Source organism: Pygocentrus nattereri, chromosome 17, assembly GCF_015220715.1.
Source record: "Pygocentrus nattereri isolate fPygNat1 chromosome 17, fPygNat1.pri, whole genome shotgun sequence".
NCBI lineage: Eukaryota > Metazoa > Chordata > Actinopteri > Characiformes > Serrasalmidae > Pygocentrus > Pygocentrus nattereri.
This window is the reverse complement of record NC_051227.1, coordinates 16,411,158-16,424,359: the sequence shown is the minus strand read 5'-3', so window position 1 is coordinate 16,424,359 and position 13,202 is coordinate 16,411,158. Positions and strand designations below refer to the sequence as shown.

Here is a 13,202-nt window from a genome sequence, read left to right as displayed (position 1 = left end):
TTTGTCGGCTCAAATCTGCTCCCTTAAAATTACAAATGTAGACTGAGCGCACAGATTGGTCCCTAGAGGAGGACGTTTCAGCGAGGAGGCTTTTTGATCAGTCCTTCAGCTGGATATAAATGGAAGAAGAGATGGTGCGTTTGAGCCCTGCTCTGTAAAGCCACTGCCTGTTTCATGATAATTCTGCCAGTAATAGTCGTAGTTACTAGTAATACGAATTGTAAATTGGATGTAAGTGGAGAATTTTTTTTTTCAGTCATTATGGCTACAGAGGCTGAGGTGACATGATGCATAAAAATGACAGCTGCAAAGAACTGTCCAAACGTGCAAAACTTTTGACACCCCTGGTCAAATTAAGATTAAGTAACCATTAGTTGCACAATGGGGAAACCGAGCTGTTATATAAAAGCAGCTCTGCAATCTAACCCATCCATGCAGTGAAACACCACATACACACTAGTGAAGACACACACTAGGGGCAGGACACTTGCCCAGAGCAGCGTGCAGCCTTATCTGTAGCGTCCAGGGAGCAGTACTGCCATGTACATTCAGCTTAGGGTATCGAACAGACGACCTTTCCGTTGCAAGGCTGGTTCCCTAACCTTCAGCCCATATGCAACATATTGTGTTGATTTTGTAAGTGAAAATAAGTCAACACCTCCCCTACCAAACTGTAATATGATGTTTTGTGCATATGTTAGTGCACAGTTTCCATTTATTTGCAGTTTAACGTATTGGGGGAAAAAAAACATTAAATGTGCCATAAACTTTGCACAGAACATGTGTTATTTATTTATTTATATATTTATTTATGTTAAATTCAGCAAATAAACAATAATTATGCATGTACAAGTGTGCTCTGTGGAGAGAAGGTGTTCAAAAAAACATGTCATTTGACCAGAGGTGACCAGCTGTATGTATATTTATGCTACACTATACTGCCTTCACACGCAAATGAACTTCAGTGAGATCCCATTCTTAATCCATAGGGTTTAATATGATGTCGGTCCACCCTTTGCAGCTGTAACAGCTTCAACTCTTCTGGGAAGGCTTTCCACAAGGGTTAGGAGTGTGTTTATGGGAATTTTTGACCATTCTTCCAGAGGCGCATTTGTGAGGTCAGACACTGATGTTGGACAAGAAGGCCTGGCTGGCAGTCTCCAGGTGTCCAGGCGGTCACAAAAGGTGTTCTATCATGTTGAGGTCAGGACTCTGTGCAGGCCAGTCAAGTTCTTCGACACCAAGCCCACTCATCCATGTCTTTATGGACCTGCTTTGTGCACTGGTGCTCAGTCATGTTGGAACAGGAAGGGGCTGTCCCCAAACTGTTCCCACAAAGTTGGGAGCATGAAATTGTCCAAAATCTCTTGGTGCTGAAGCATTAAGAGTTCCTTTCACTGGAACTAAGGGGCCGAACCTAACTCCTGAAAAACAACCCCACACCATAATCCCCCCTCCACCAAACTTTACATTTGGCACAATGCAGTCAAACAAGTACCGTTCTCCTGGCAACCGCCAAACCCAGACTCGTCCATTGGATTGTGAGATGGAGAAGCGTGATTGGTCACTCCAGAGAACACGTCTCCACTGCTCTAGAGTCCAGTGGCGGTGCTTTACATCACTGCATTCCACGATTTGCATTGCGCTTGGTGATGTAAGGCTTGGATGCAGCTGCTCGGCCATGGAGACCCATTCCATGAAGCCCACTACACTGTTCTTGAGCTGATCTGAAGGCCACATGAAGTTTGGAGGTCTGTAGTGATTGACTCTGCAGAAAGTTGGTCACTTCTGCGCACTATGCGCCTCAGCATCCGCTGACCCCGCTCTGTCATTTTACATGGCCGACCACTTCATGACTGAGTTGCTGTCATTCCCAATCACTTTCACTTTGTTATAATCCCACTGACAGTTGACAGTTTATGAGTGAATACTTTTCGAAATGTAGTGTATATCCCCGGAATATTTAATCAAAGGGTGGGTGTGAGTTAATGTGCAGTTAATGCTTAGAGACATTTATTAATATATTTTTGCTATTGTTTTGCTTCACTATTTAATTGTGATGTAATTATGTACAGGCCACATTCTCAACTGGATCTTCTAAGGGTCAGAGAGGAATTCCACCAATTTTTCAAGTTCTCAGTATTATTATATTGTTGAGACGTAAACATGGTCATTTAGATTGGTGTGGTGTGAAATGATTGTAGAGAAACTTACTGACTCAGATGTCAAGCAGACTACAAGCCACCGAGCACTGCGCCATCCACCAACAGTGCTTCACTCCCTGATGAGCTGAACCACTTTTATGCTCGCTTTGACCGGGGTAATAAGGTGACATGTTTAAAAAACGATCCTCCACCAGACGATAATCCACTTGAACTTTCCAATTCGGATGTCAGTCGCATGCTGAGCAGGGTGAATGCACGGAAAGCAGCGGGCCCTGATGGTGTACCTGGCCGTGTGCTAAGAGCCTGTGCTGAGGAACTCTCGGGTGTCTTCACACACATCTTCAATGTCTCGCTGGCCCAGGCAGCTGTCCCATCCATCTTCAAGTCTGCCACCATTGTGCCAGTGCCAAAGCACTCAACTGCTTCAGCCCTGAATGACTTCCGACCTGTTGCACTCACCCCAATCATCTCCAAGTGCTTTGAAAGACTAGTTCTTTCCCACCTGAAGCTCTGCCTACCTGCTACGCTGGACCCACACCAGTTCGCATATCGGAGCAATAGATCCACTGAGGACGCCATCTCCACAGCACTACACACTGCACTGACCCACCTGGACTGTCAGAACTCTTATGTGAGAATGCTCTTCATTGATTTCAGTTCAGCATTTAACACAGTGATCCCGTCCATGCTGATATCCAAGCTCAACCATCTGGGCATCAGCACATCACTTTGCAACTGGATTTTGGACTTCCTGACTAACAGACCCCAGTCTGTTAAATTAGGCAATCTCCATTCATCACACATCACCCTGAACACTGGCGTTCCACAAGGCTGTGTTTTGAGTCCGATACTGTACTCCCTCTTCACCCATGACTGTGTACCTGTTTATGGCTCAAACACCATAGTCAAGTTCGCAGACGACACCACGGTGATAGGCCTGATCACAGATAATGATGAGACGGCCTACAGGGACGAAGTACAGCATCTCTCCTCATGGTGCCATGACAACAACCTGGCACTCAACACGCACAAAACAAAGGAGATCATCATGGACTTCAGACGGACTAGGAACCAGGCTCACACCCCCATCTCCATCAGTGGAGTTGCAGTGGACCAGGTGTCCAGCTTCAAGTTCCTTGGTCTCCACATCTCCAAGGATCTCACCTGGTCCTTGAACTCCTCCGTCCTCATCAAAAAGGCGCAGCAGCGCCTTTATTTTCTACGGAGCCTCAAGAAAGCTCACCTGTCTCCCAGGATCCTGGTGAACTTTTACCGCTGTACCATTGAGAGCATACTCACCAACTGCATCTCTGTATGGTACGGCAGTTGCTGCGCTGCTGACCGCAAAGCACTCCAGCGGGTAGTAAAAACAGCGCAGCGCATCACAGGCACCGATTTACCCACCATCAAGGACATATACCACAAACACTGCATGGGCAGGGCAAGAAACATCATCAAAGATGTTACCCACCCAAATCATAGACTTTTCAGCCTCTTACCATCTGGCAGGCGTTACAGGAGCCTCCGCTCCCGCACCAGCAGGCTTAGGAAAAGCTTTTTTCCTGAGGCGGTTATCCTGACGAACGCTACACAGTCACTTTAAAAAACTGCACTTCCAACACCTTCTGCACTGATGATATACTTCATTCATACAACTTTCATTTGTATTGCTGCTCCCTGATCTGTACATTATCTATTACATCTACATGTCTATATTTGTATACGCATGTGTATATAATAACCTACATTCATATTACTGCATATCTCACTTTATGTATGTGTTATGTATATATGTATATTATATACTATATATTCAATATGTACATTCCTGTATATAAACATAATACACAGATAGATAGATACATATAACACTGCATATATAACACTGTATATTTTGTATTGTATGTCTCATATTTTATATTACATATTTCACATTTCACTTGTACACACATGTATAAAACAGTTATATTTATGCACTGGTCACTGTTACCACCGCACTTTATGTAAATAATGTTATATATTGCACTTCTGGTTAGATGCTAACTACATTTCATTGGCCCTGTACTTGTACTCTGCACAATGACAATAAAGTTGAATCTAATCTAATCTAATCTAATCTTTACAGTGGTGGTGATGGGAACCAGGGGTCACCATGACTGCAACACAAATATAGACATTTTACCTACTATTCAAAACAGTGGTAAATCTTTGGAGACTTACAAAGTCTTCTTCTTCTAGAAGTGTACCGTTTCAACATTGAATGGCTTTTAAAAATATATTTTAGGTCAAAGCCTTCTCAAAACAGTGTCAGGCTTTGGGCAGCATGCTCATAGCCATTGTGTCTTGATAAGTTTCTCTAATCATCTTAACCATTTAATTATGACAATTTTGAAATGGTAGAATTCCCCTTTAGATTTAGAAGGTGTGTGTGCAGGTAGAGAATATAATTGGTTAAGAGTGTATGATTGTAGGGTTTATATGTTCACACTCAGCAAAAAGGGTTCTACATAGTGCCAAAAAAGGTTTTGTGAATTGTAACAATAAGACAACTCTTTCTGATACTATATTGAAGCATTTTTAAAAGAAGCAAGTACAGTCCATTTTCTATCATAGAACCATTTATGCATTCAAATGACTCTTTGAACAGTTAAATGTCTGAAAGCAAAGTTTAAAGAATCCGAGGACACGAACCAAAGAAGTGACCACGCACATTTTATGGGTGATGAGCCCAGCTGTTGGTCAGTGAATCTTCATGAAGCTGGAACTCCGGCAGCGACTGGCATTTGTTGGCACTGCTGTAGCGTTGCATGTGCCCATCTAACACACCGAAGAGGAGGAGTCATGTGAGCTAAAATTCAACCTTCTTGCCGCAGTTGTCTTTTTAACATGAAGTTGTTTACTAGTTACTAATTCTTATTTGGGAGTTTCTCTTGCTCCAAATAGCACATATTGTTTTAATTTGTAGCTCTTTTGCCCAATTTTATTATACTGTTTACACAACTGCTGGAAAAATCCAATAACTTTTGAAATCACTTGAAAAAGATAAAATAGTGCATGTAACCACTCTCACTGTTGCAGCCAGTTCAGGCAACATGCGGTCAACCATGAGACTAACACTTTACTGAAAATACAGAGCGTAACAGTGTTGACAAGACTGGCACAGTGGAGCAGTTTAAGCAAACGTGTCTGATTCAGCGATTTATTCACCCTACAAGAAAACACTGAACGTACTGCAAAAAACGAGAGATTATGATTGAGTGTGTGATCTTGCCTTATAAGGCACTGAAGTGTCTATATATTTATCAGAACTGACTCCTGTTTCTCTCAGCCTCTTAGCTCAGGAGTATCTTTAGACTCTGGACAGTTAGTTTAAGTACACGTAGACGATAAAGCGCTTCTGTAAAACACTTCTCGATGTGTGTGCTAAATGATAAAACAGCAGCTGTGGAATGAAAAGTTATTTGGAAAATAACTCAAAATAAGATGTTTTGCAAGCTTTTGAAAGTCAAAATGATCCAAAATGAACAAAAAAAAGGAACTTGATGTTGACTTCAATAAGAATGGTGGAAAAGACAGCTCAGAGACTTCTGAAGGTCTCAGATGGGATGTTCACCTCACTGTCACAGACATGATGACAAGTCCCACTCACAGGGCTGGATTGAAGTTTAAGTTCAGTGAAAGGGAAGCTGCTTTTATATAACAGTTCGAAATCCTGCAGTTATTAGCCCTTATTTGCTGCGTTGGTTAACTTGAAAAACTGTAGTATCAGTATAGTATAGATGTTGCAATAATGATTTAAGAATTACCTATCACTGTATACCTTGCTAGAAAATATAGCATGGACCAGCACCAGTAAATCCAACATATGTTGTGTTTTAGATGCTGGTATGCTGGTCAACCAGCATGACAATGCTGGGTGCCCAGCTAAACCAGCCCTACACCAGCACTACACCAGCATAGAACAGCACAGACCAGCTTACACCAGCATGGAATTCCATTTTTTGACAGGTTATTGCTGTCATTTCATGATTTTTTTTTTTGTTGTATAATAATGAACATATCATAACATAGAACTGTTTCATGCAGAAACATTTACATTATAAGTATTTTTTCATCATTAAATTACTGCGAATCTTATTTAGCACCAAGCTACTGGCTCCTGCATCTCAACAGTGCACAATACAGCTAAAAATAACTGTTCAGGATTCAGCCACATCCAGCATATAGTGCACTACTTGGCTGTAGAAGCTGGGATTTTCAAAATACAAAGCACATTATTTAAGGATCGTAGCTGCTTGTGCTTCAGTCTAGGTTTGATATTGCTTAAAGCAGATCTGACTGAAACATGGGTAATTTAAGCTTGTACGCCCTTTCAGGTTACATTCCTTAGTCTTTTATATTGCCATTTAAAGTGAATCATATCATAAGTACTTTAATTCAAGCTTGTGATATTAGTGATGGAGTTGTTTAGCAAGTTAGCTGACCAGACTCATTCTAGTCAAGAAAATAGGTTGTCAGCCGGCTAGTTTAAACAGAACGTCATCAGTACACTCAGTGGTCAATGCCAGGTGCGTTATAGTCAAAAAGTATTCCTTTAACATCACAAAGACTTTTCATACATGGCTCAGTAATACAGAGTTCAGTTCGTGTGATGCAGTCATAGTCAAATCAGCCAAACAGATTTTAGGTATAGAACTTTTATCAAACACATTTTAAATGCATTTATGGTGCTTTGTGAATACAGGATTCATAAGTTAAGTTAAATGAGACTTATTAGTCCCACATCACATCACTGATATTAAACAATTGCCCCCCTCTTTGAAAGGATACAATGTCCTAAATGTTACTAAAGCCCAGCACTGAGGAGCTGAACTTTCACTGATTTTTTTGTAATTATTTGATGTAGATTTATGAAAAATAATGTGCTATGCAGCTTAACATTCATTAGCTTCAATAACTCCAGCCCCCATCTGCCTCATGCAGCCCCCAGTTATGAAATATAGATATTTATATGGTGCTCTACATTTTATTTTTTCCACTTTAGTCCGATTTTGTTCTTCGGCTCTTGTTATCCTTCCAAGTGATCTAATTATTCACTGTGATAGTTCCTCTGCACATAGTGTAGCCTGAGGGTAGCAGTGCAGCATTGTGTCATCTGGATAATCTACCCAGCTTAGGCTGCATGAGGTTAACTATGAAATCACGTAAAACAAGAAAAAACAGAAGCTGTCCCGAGGCTGTTAAAAAGCCATATGCACAGTCACCTTACTGTAACCTTTGCTGTCTGCATCACAAATCTGACCTCATGCTGAACCAAATGCAGCAAGAGTGAGAGCAGCTTTAGGCCACTGAGTGCAGTCAAGTTTCTTCTTAGCCATAGTAAAACCTATGCGACTGCAGTGCTTTGTAAATAATCTAGAAGGGAAAAACAATACAGAGGGATTTAAGTAGTCATTTGTTAGAGAACAACCAGTAGTGGATGGTCAATTGCACTGATTGTCCATTCTATTTAGTATAGTGCAGAGGTCACTAATAGGTGGACCGCCGTCTGAGCCCGGATGCAGACGCTGTCCTATGCGGACCTGGCCCTTTAACCGATAAACTATGGAGAATTCTCGTCCTGTTTTAATCGCCGTAGCTTTTCTAGCCTTTACATTAGCTTTACATTGGCCCGGGAGACTCACAGACCAATCACATGCATTGTAAGTATCACACGTGACACTACTCAGCCAATCAGATCTGTGCATTACGATGAGCACTGAGACTGGAGTGAGTGATGCCACACAGGGGCGGGACGAGGCGAGAAACAGCAGTCAGAGAAGACAGTGAGTCAGAGGGAAGTTATTTCACATGTCAGCCCCTTAGTTCCAGTGAAAGTAACTCTTAATGCTTCAGCACCAAGAGATTTTGGACAATTTCATGCTCCCAACTTTTTGGGAACAGCTTGGAGATGGCCCCTTCCTGTTCCAACATGACATACGTGTCCACCAGTGCACAAAGCAGGTCCATAAAGACATGGATGAGCAAGTTTGGTGTCGAAGAACTTGACTGGGCTGCACAGAGTCCTGACCTCAACCCGATAGAACACCTTTGGGATGAATTAGAGCAGAGGCTGCGAGCCAGGCCTTCTTGTCCAACATCAGTGTCTGATCTCACAAATGCGCTTCTGGAAGAACGGTCAAAAATTCCTATAAACACACTCCTAACCCTTGTGGAAAGCCTTCCCAGAAGAGTTGAAGCTGTTGTTCAACCTATATTCAATTGAACACACTACAAAGACAAGATATTTAATGTTCAAACGGATAAACTTTGTTGTTTTTTGCAAATATTCACTCATTTTGAATTTGATGCCTGGGCTTGTACACCAATCAGGCATAACATTATGAGCACCTCCTTGTTTCTACGCTCATTGTCCATTTTATCAGCTCCACTTCCTGTATAGCTGCACTCTGTAGTTCTACAGTTACAGACTGTAGTCCATCTGTTTCTCTGATACTTTGTTAGCCCCCTTTTACCCTGTTCTTCAGTGGTCAGGACCCCAATGGACCCTCACAGAGCAGGTCCTATTTTGGGTGGTTGATCATTCTCAGCACTGCAGTAACACTGACATAAAGGCGGGCTAACAAAGTATGCAGAGAAACAGATGGATAACAATATCTAAATAGACAGTAATTGCAATGACCATCCCTACAATATAGAAAGTTTGGTTACAGTTTTGGGTCTATTTAAGGTCCATTTGATAATATTGGATTTGTTATGACAGTGGTCAGAGATTAAGGGTGATTTAAAAAGATTCATCCAATTTCAAAATGATTTATTTCACTTGTAAAACTGTAAATGGTTAAATGACCATAACGTTTATTATGTAATTTTACAAGTGCTTAATATGCACCTCCTCCAGCTGTACAGACAACATCAACACCATACTCAAATTCATCCTAGACTCGATTGAGCATGTCAAGTGTCATTGCACTCACAGCTCTTTCAGTGCGACTTCGGAGATCATCCAGTGCTGTGGAACCAACAACGAACGCTCTGAGCTGTTGGAGCCTCACTGCCCACGCAAAACACGCCGCACAGTTATGATGGATTCACTCTTACTGAAGTGGAGAAGACAAAAGGCTTTCTGCTCAGGGGTCGCATCTCCTCCCAGACTGAAGGAGCCATCATCTGGTGGCAGTCAAAAACTCTATAACCCCCTCTTACAATTGGATTGTGATTGGTTCCTAGGCGCCTCACTCATCTTTTTGAATGATCCTGTATTTTCATTTAACCCCTTAAATGTCCAAGAGCCCAACATTTTTTACACACTCCTATAACCAAAGAATAGCTCAGCTAGTTTGCACTGTAGTTTACATAGCTAGTCCTCACACTGCGTTCACACCAGCAGCGATGCAACAAGGCAGGTCTTTCATATTTTAATGAGAGCTGCTGATTTCCAGGGAAAGGAGCAATCAGCGACTTCGGCGACAAGAATTGAAAAGTTACTGCCAGTGTGAACACAGTTAGTATGTAATAAGCCTAAGATTTTAATGGGTTATATAGTCCTATGTAGTCCAGAACAGGGCTTAATCCCTGTCCAAGAAACAGAGAAACCTAATCTCTTCTTTTATTCTTTTGAATATTCTTTGGCAGTTAAACTGCTGTAATCAGATTTCAGTTATAACTGGCACAGAAGAACCATGCAGTTTTCCTGTAACTGGTTTGTGTAAGAACAGTATCTCTAAGCTCATCTCTCATTTAGTGCTGTGTAAGTGGTGACTGGAAAGTGTAATTGTTCTAAATAAAGCTGTACTTAAAGCTACACTATGCAAGTTTTGGGGATTTGGTGCCATCTCTGGTAGAAGTGTGTAATTGCACTGTGTTTGGGGGCGCCTTCCATGAGCAGATGAATCTGATGATTGCGAGCATGTTGAAAGAGAATTCAAGGAGAACTCAGTCAAAACTCTGTAATGGATGTGTCTTCAGAGGATGTGAGTGATTTGTCTACTGTCGTCATCACATCTTATGCATCAGTATAATGTTTTGTATTTGAGGCCTAAATATGGCCTTGTTTCTGGTGTGACATTAATGGTGTGTCTGGTGTGTCCTGTGTGTGACATTAATACATAAAGATGTATGATGTGGTCTGAAAAACTTGTGCAACACCTCTGACTTCTAATTTCAGGATTTATAGGGCAATTCATAGCCCAAACAATATGTTAGCCTGTGTTTTTTCATATAGCTCAGTTTATGTTAGAATGTGTTAGGCTGGTCAGGATCATATTCTGTTCATATTTAATCCACTTCTGCACGCTTTGTTCAGATGGACTTTTTAAAATAAACCACCTGCTAATGCTTTGACTAGTTAAGCATGTATCCAACTGTATCTGTGATTTTGAAAGTGGTTTTGTTAACTGTGCCCACTCAGTGGCATCAATCTCAGAGAGCAGATTATCTCAGTAGGAGTTTCTCTACACAATGCATTGCTCTCCTGAAAATAACAGAAGTTTAGTGTTTTTTAATGGAAGTTTGGAGACGCTCATCCAGCGTTTCTTTTAAAATCAAGGGTATTTAATAGGGAGTTTGTCCCCCCCCCTTTGCAGTAACAGCCTCTACTCTTCTGGGAAGGCTTCGCTCTAGATGTTGGAACATTGCTGTGAGGATTTGCTTGAACATTAGTGAGGTCAGATACTGTTGTTGAATGATCAGTTCTAAGTCCTCCCAAAGGTTTTGGATGAAGCTTCATCACTCAGCTTATTGGATGCAGGCTGGACCTAATCTCTGCAAGAAGGTGGCCTTCAGAGACCGGGGTTGGAGACCACTGCCTTAGGCTCACGTCCAGCTGTGGTGTCCTATTCTATTCGCAATGCTTTTCTATGGAGATGATAAAAGCTGTATGTACTTTATGTATCAATAGCTAGAGTTTATACACACACTCTCTCTCTCTCTCTGTCTCTATATAGATAGATAGATAGATAGATAGATACAGGATGTGTCCTCTACCTGCCTTTATTATGGACTTAAAGATTGTGTCTTATCACAAACACAAAATAAATATCATTATTAGGCCTTATTTACTGAAAGTAAATTAAAAGAAGATGTAGCTTATTTCAGTTCAAGATGAGGCTTACATCAAATGTAATTTATATTTACAACCTGTTATAGTTTTAGTATAGGTTTAGCGTTAGCATACTATAATAACTGTATTTTTTTTTCTTGCAGCTCCCGATCCTGGCCTCCTCAGTGGTCAGCCTTTACTTCCTGGAGCTGACGGACATCTTTAAGCCTGTGCATTCAGGCTACAGCTGCAATGACCGGAGCCTGAGCATGCCCTACATCGAGCCAAACAAGGAGGTCATTCCTTTCCTCATGCTCTTCAGCCTTGCTTTTGTTGGACCAGCAGCTACGGTCAGTCCCAGTTTCAGGCAAACACAACCTAAACAATTGACTGCATCCATTTCATGGGGTTTTTCCTGCTATAGTGCTGTATTGTGTTTACTCGGAAGCTGAGTGACATCAGCAACTAGTAAGTTTGGGTACAGTTGTACACAAAAGTTTCATTCGAGTCAAATTGTGAAATTTGGTGATTTTTTTTTAAGTAAAAGGTAGTAAATCTTTGCTGTTGTAAGAAAACATTGTGTCTTTGAAATGACAACTTTACAGGAGAAGAAAAAACTACCTTATTTTTAATGTAAGTCAATGGAACCAAACTTCCACCGTCCAATGACGTTTCCAGTCAAACTCTGCGCGGGTTGGTCGGGAACCACTTTCCTCTCCATGGGGGGCTGACAGTTTGCCAGAACCTTCTCGGTGCCTGTTGATAGTCTTTCTCCATGGCCTCACCAAATTCCTTCCACACTCGAGTTTTTGCCTCAGCAACCACCAAAGCTGCGACCCGCTTGGCCCTTTGGTACCCATCTTTTGCCTCCAGAGTCCCACAAGCCAATCAGGCCTGATAGGTCTCTTTCTTCAGCTTGACGGCTTCCTTTAATCGAGGTGTCCACCAACAGGTTTGGGGATCGCTGCCACGACAGGCACCTACAACCTTGCAGCCACAGCTCTGATCCGCTGCATCGACAATGGAGGCACTCGGACTCAATGTCACCGGCCTCCCTCGGTATGCAGTCGAAGCTTTGTCAGATGTGGGAGTTGAAGATCTGGTAGGTTCCTCTGCCAGACATTCCCAACAAACCTGATTGAAAATCTGATCCAACTCGCTACTAGATGGTGATCGGTTGGCAGCTCTGCTCCTCTCTTGCGACCAAAACACATGGTCGCAAATCCGATGACTGTGAAGTCGATCAGCGAACTGCGACCTAAGGTGACCTAATGCCATGTGCACTTATGCACACCTTTGTGTTAGAACATGGTGTTTGTTATGGACAGACTGTGGCGCGCACAGAACTCCAATAACAAAACACCACTTGGTTTCAGATTGGAGAGGCCGTTCCTCCCAGTCACGCCCTTCCGGGTCTCACTGTCATTGCCCATGTGAGCGTTGAAGTCACACAGCAAGACAATGGAGTCCCCACAGACAACTCCAAAATGGAATAAAGTCCAACCCCACTCGAGAGCGTCTGTTCCAGAGCCCCCACCATGTGTTGAGGTGAGCCCAACTATATCTAGTTGGTATCTCTCAGCCTCATACACTAGCTCAGGCTCTTTCCCTGCCAGAGGTCGCATTCCAGGTTCCAAAATCCATTTTCAGTAGCCGAGGATCGGAACAGCAAGGCCCCCGCCTTTGGCCGCCACCTGATCCACATTGCACCTGACCCCCATAAGCGCCCGAATATTCTATTGTAACTGCTGTAGGATGAAGCATACATACCTCAACGTAATTTATTGCATTACATGTGATGCTGGAAGTGATCTCCGTTTTCTGCCAGACACCTGAAGGGGTATGGGGGCATGCACCCGGAAGTTGTAAACAGAGGTTAAACATCACGACGGCTGTCTAGCACCTACCTCATCGCTCCGATGCAGGGGCATCCCAGCTGAGGAGCATGTTGCACGTTGTTTCGTTCAGATTGTTTTGTCCTACCAAGAGTTATTACA

At 42.4% G+C, this 13,202-nt stretch overlaps 1 protein-coding gene across 1 annotated transcript in view; it reads left to right on the top strand.

The window, feature by feature from the left end:
- Positions 1 to 13,202, top strand: part of plppr4a (phospholipid phosphatase related 4a) — a 55,792-nt gene that overhangs the window by 7,563 nt on the left and 35,027 nt on the right. Inside the window, exon 2 of the mRNA XM_017721165.2 lies at positions 11,370 to 11,555. Coding sequence (XP_017576654.1) covers positions 11,370 to 11,555 — 186 coding nt within the window. The remainder of the gene's footprint in view (positions 1 to 11,369; positions 11,556 to 13,202) is intronic.